This window comes from Pyrus communis, chromosome 16 (genome assembly GCF_041283825.1).
Source record: "Pyrus communis isolate YQ-2024b chromosome 16, ASM4128382v1, whole genome shotgun sequence".
In the NCBI taxonomy this organism is placed as follows: domain Eukaryota; kingdom Viridiplantae; phylum Streptophyta; class Magnoliopsida; order Rosales; family Rosaceae; genus Pyrus; species Pyrus communis.
The window spans coordinates 7081881-7087048 of NC_142580.1; the positions used below are offsets into that span (position 1 = coordinate 7081881).

General features: G+C 35.0%; 1 protein-coding gene across 1 annotated transcript; it reads right to left on the reverse strand.

Annotated features, from left to right (window-relative positions):
• Nucleotides 1–926: 926 nt before the first annotated feature.
• Nucleotides 927–2144, reverse strand: LOC137731728 (flavonoid 3',5'-methyltransferase-like). The gene is made up of 3 exons (XM_068470920.2): nucleotides 1984–2144; nucleotides 1733–1864; nucleotides 927–1273 (listed from the first exon to the last, which is right to left on the reverse strand). Exons 1-3 carry the CDS (start codon nucleotides 2119–2121, stop codon nucleotides 980–982), a joined length of 564 nt encoding a protein of 187 aa, XP_068327021.2. The 5' UTR covers nucleotides 2122–2144; the 3' UTR covers nucleotides 927–979.
• Nucleotides 2145–5168: the final 3024 nt, after the last annotated feature.

Sequence of the window (5168 nt, forward strand, 5' to 3'; positions counted from 1 at the left end):
AGCTGTAAATTCCAATTTCGAATCTAATTTCCTTTATTTCACATCCAAGATAAGGAACATCTTAACTTTACCCTACAAAATAGCACTTTATGATATATATATTCTAGGAAAGAACTTAGATGAAACAGATCCACAACTATTGTGACGTCACAGGTTATTTTTACAAGGTCATGTTGAGAGTTTTCCACATGACTTTGTATTAGTGGTTCAAAACGCCACGATAATAGTAAACATGTTTTATATAACTCTTACTTATTCTGAAGAAATATTACCGTATCATTAGAAATATAACATCAATTTTTTTTTTTACTAGTACATCGATATTTTTACACTAAGGGGAGGAGAAGTTCAGCAAAGCCATACAATGGGCGGCCTAATTTGGTATCGAATTCGCCACCCACTAAATTCTAGTCTAAAACCTCACACTTGCAAGTGAAGAGGAATACTACCAGACCGTAGTACTGAATGGTGAAATATAATTTCATTTGAGTGTCTCATTGATCACATGCTACAAAGAAAATTCAAAAACAGGCGTCTCTGTTAAATTTTAACAAAGGAGGTATTTTTCAAGATGATGTTCATTTTGGCTATGCTAGGAGAAAATGATCATTTAAAAAACAGGGCAGACGCAAAGTTCAAATGCTAAGGTCACATTAAGCACACCATAAACCATTAGGTTAATCGGACGCATCCCCAAAAGGTGGCCGGTAGCAAAAGCATTTCCCAAATTTAATTAATTAACACAGAATTCCTTGTTTCCAAAAAAACAAAAACAAAAACTTTCTTAAAATCAAAATAAAATAAAACCCACATTAATTTTATGTTTAAAATTTGGAATAGAAAATCTCCCAAGATTAAATGAAGTTCGTTAAGAAGGCAACCAAGATAATGTTCATAACCATTTTAATTGACACAGATAAAATTGTTTTAATTATTTATTAGACAACTTCAAAATGAGAGGTTTTTCTTGCTCAGCAAGCTAACAGAGACACATGCAGAGGGTGAGTCCATCTCCGGTGGAAACAACGGCTGGCTCAACGTGGTCATCCGCGGCAAGAAAGCTGTTGAGTTCCAGCAACTGTTTTCTGCCCTTCCTTGCAAATTCTTGCACATTCTCCTCAGGCTCCGCCACTGTCCCAAACCACAATGTGTTATCATAAGCTATGATTCCTCCAACCTTCACAAGCTTCATCAGCTGCTTGTGATATTCCATGTAACAGTCCTTGTCGGCATCCACAAATTCAAAATCAAAGCTCCCTTCTTCCTCCCCTTGCTTAATTGATTGCACGTTTAATTCTCCAAATCAAATAATATAGTATTAACTACTACTACTTATTACTTAAGCTAAGTATCGTGATGATATATTACATCCCAAATTCACCATTATTTAGTATTTACTCAGGATCAACATTATATTATTAAACACTCATAGAAGAGGTTTAACATGCTAATTTGAGAATGCAGATAACATTCTCCATAACTGTGTAGCTTTCTCTTCATTCTAAAGACAAATGCTATTCATATTTACCAATTTGTTACTCGAAATCTAGAGACAAACTTAGGTGGGCCAGCTTAACGGTCATGCACTCTGCCAAAGGAAAGAGCTCCATTGTGTATGGGTTCCTTCCAACCACACACAAGTACAATTTCCAATACACACAGGTCACCCCGTGTTATAAATTATAATGGCCTAACCTACTTTCTCCAACTTAAATCACCAACATTAACTTACTTTGATAATGAGATCATCTAGGACCGTGAAGACATCTGACAGGCAAAAGTTAATCTTATATTCCACCCCAGCCTTCTGAATAAATGGCAGTCCAACCTCATAGGCTTCTTTATCTACATCGATTGCTGTTATCTGAAATTTGAAATATTAATCTAGCTAGCTACTACACGTAAAAGGATGAAAATCTAACTATTTCAAAGAAAATTAAAAAAAAAACACATGAATAATATTAATAAACGAGTATTACATACTTTGCCATCGGCGGGCAGTGCAAGAGCAGTAGTGAGAAGAGAATAATCAGTGAAGACACCGAGCTCCAACGTCTTCTTCGCATTCATCACCTTCAGAAGCATCGATAGGAGCAGACCTTCGTCTACAGGCACATTCATAAGACTCCTGCGTGTTCGAAATGTAATCCTTCAGGCTCAAGTAATTATGTTTAAAGTGATGGCAAACGATTAATCCGAATCATATAGAAAATTAAACAAATATATCAACAGATTTGAAGAGGAGAATCGATTGGGAAGCTTACCTGTTCGTTGATTCGAGCTTTCCCGCTCAGCTCAGAGTGTATGGCAAACGATTTTTGGGGTCGAACTGGCAAAGCAGCGGATTAAAAGTACTATGTTTGGACCAAGCCTTATCAACTTCTATTTATTATCTAATTAAGGCCCAATTTTGATGATTTTGGACTTGTACAAGATTTGAAGCCTACAACTTCAATTGGGCCAAACACTTTAAACAAGCGTATGGACCCATTTCAAGTGCTTATCCCAAATTTCGAATTCATGATTTTTTTGAGTGATGAATCAACATACTAATTTGCTCAAAGTGGCAAATGAACATGAGAAAGATTATTGCTCGTCACTTTATTGATTATTGTTGAATGAGTTTGTTTTAATCTATGTGCTACACAAACTTTGAAACTTAACTGCTTCTAATAGTAATTGATGGAGTGATGAGTATTACTACAACTTAAGGATGATGAGCGAAACTGCACTCTTCAACACATCTTATAAAACGTTATGTGTCAAAACCGAATTCAGTCAGAGGGGACAAAACGAAAGACAGTCATAATTTCACAAGCCCATTTCAATTGTTTAATAAAAGTGTTGATCTCAAACTACTTTTTTACAAAGTACAAAGGAGGGAGAATGATTGTCGTATTCATTCCATCAATGGTAAAGTGGTCTACCACTGAAGCTATCAATCAAACACTCATAGACTAATAGGATAACACATATGTTCTGTAATATGATTTTTTTTTTTTTTAATACATACAACATTGAAAGAGGAGAAATCAAATTCAGGATTTCTTAGTGTAAGATGAACGTTCTTCGTCAACTGAACTTCAAACTCCATCAGTAAGATAGTTTTTTTTTCATATATTGAGTGATTGCTAGGTATTTTTCCACATATTCAATGATTGATAGGTCTTTCGTTCAATCAAAACATAACCAAAGTTGAAGTTTTGATGCTTACCACACAAACAACTTTATTTTGTTGTATTTTGAAAAGTATTAGAATGTAGGGTCTGTTGGGTTGTGAAATACAGCTGGCCATTCCCAATTCAACTAAGCACTAGAAGAATTTGAGCTGAGCTTCTCTAGTGTATACCCAGAAGTTATCTGCTAGCTGCCCACTTCTATACAATACAAAAGCACTTAATCTTCTTCTGCGGTTTCCTTGTTTAGGCAGTCAAAACTCAAAAGGAGTTGGAGTAGGCAGAAGGGCAATGAATGTGCACCATCTTTTGAAGAAACTTTAGGCCCCCTGCATGGAGAAAATTTTCAATGTGCCGAAAACACGGTTGGTACATTAAGTGTCATAATACAAGTAGTTAGATTTTTTTCTTTTTAATATTCAACCACTTATATTATAATATTTAATGTACAGAACCATGTTCCCAGTATTCTGATAAAAAATCCCACTCCATCACGAAACTTTGTTTCATATTACTAAAAAATGCAAATACAGATTTAACTCCAACCAAAATATTAATTAATTAATAAAATAAAAAATAAAAAAAACACAGAAGAGAAAGCAAAAATGCAAACAACAAACATGGTGACGTTTTACGCATGATCCATTTGAGACAAAAGTAATTTCACAATCTGACATGTACATAGAGATAGAAGTTAAGTTGCTAAACCTTTGTCTTTTTTCTTAATTTGTTTGTATTTATTTGGATTTTCCAAATTACGATGCAAAATGTTCAGATTTACGGTCTGGTTTTGTGCAGTGATTTGTCGTCGTCGTCATCATTTTGTAATTGGTTTTGTAGACCAAAATTCAGAGATGGAAGCCATGAATTCCGTGGGTTTTGCTTACACTTAGGAAAGCAACAAACTGGGTCATCTCTATACCCTCTGGTTTTTCAATGCGTTTTGTAAATTACTTGTACCTCAAGTACCATGATTGTGAGGTATCAAAATCGTTATTTATAGACGGAGTTAGAATTCTTTCTAAGAGAGGGTCTTTCATATATGTATTGAGAAAATTTTGAACTCATAACATGACGTACTGAATAAATATTTCACAAAACTGTAAGACCCGTTAAATTTAATAGAGAGAATCAAAAGAAGTGTATAACACAACTAAGTGGGAGGTAACCAGTAAAAATTTTGAAATTATACGAACAAAATACAAAGAAATCTGATTTGAATTGTGGACAGAAAAAAGGAGGGCAGAGAAGAGGTCTGCAAGGAGTACTTGATTAGGTTGTTTTAGAACCTCATTCTTGAGTTTCACTAAACCACAACGACTAAACAAACAAAACTGTTGGGAGAATATTAGACACGACGTCTTTCGACTCAACTTCTTCACGAGTACAATTCATCATCTTCCTCATGTCTCACGGTTCTACAACTACAGGCTTGAGGCCGCTATAATTTTCTACTGTGGTTAGAATGGGCCTGGAGTTGGGTTTTGTAAAGAGTAAATGGAGCTGCTGAGCAATAATTTCACGCCCATCAGATCTCAATTAATTTGTTTTAATGTTCTGGGCCTGGACCACCATAACTCAACATCATATGTTGTTTTTGGGCATGCAATCACCAACAATCATTTTAATTTCTAGCCAAAAAGAAAATAAGCAGTATATATATATATATATATATAAAATAAATAAAAGTGCTCTCCCACCAGGAGAGATGCTGTTTTGATTTTCTTTTCTTTTTTTCTCCACTTGATTTGGTTTTGTGAACATAAACGACCAATCCCTAAAACAACAATGCCCACCACTTGCAAATTGCACATCTTTTTTGCCCACTCCCACTACTTTCAATTCCCCTTTTGGTTTTTTTTTGTAATTAAGTTTTGTGTATAACGATATTTCCACTATATGGTAAAATAATTTGGGGTGAGCTTTAACGCAACTAAAATATTGTTGTTTTGTGACGAAGGTCACGGGTTCGAGTTTCCCACCGACCCTCGC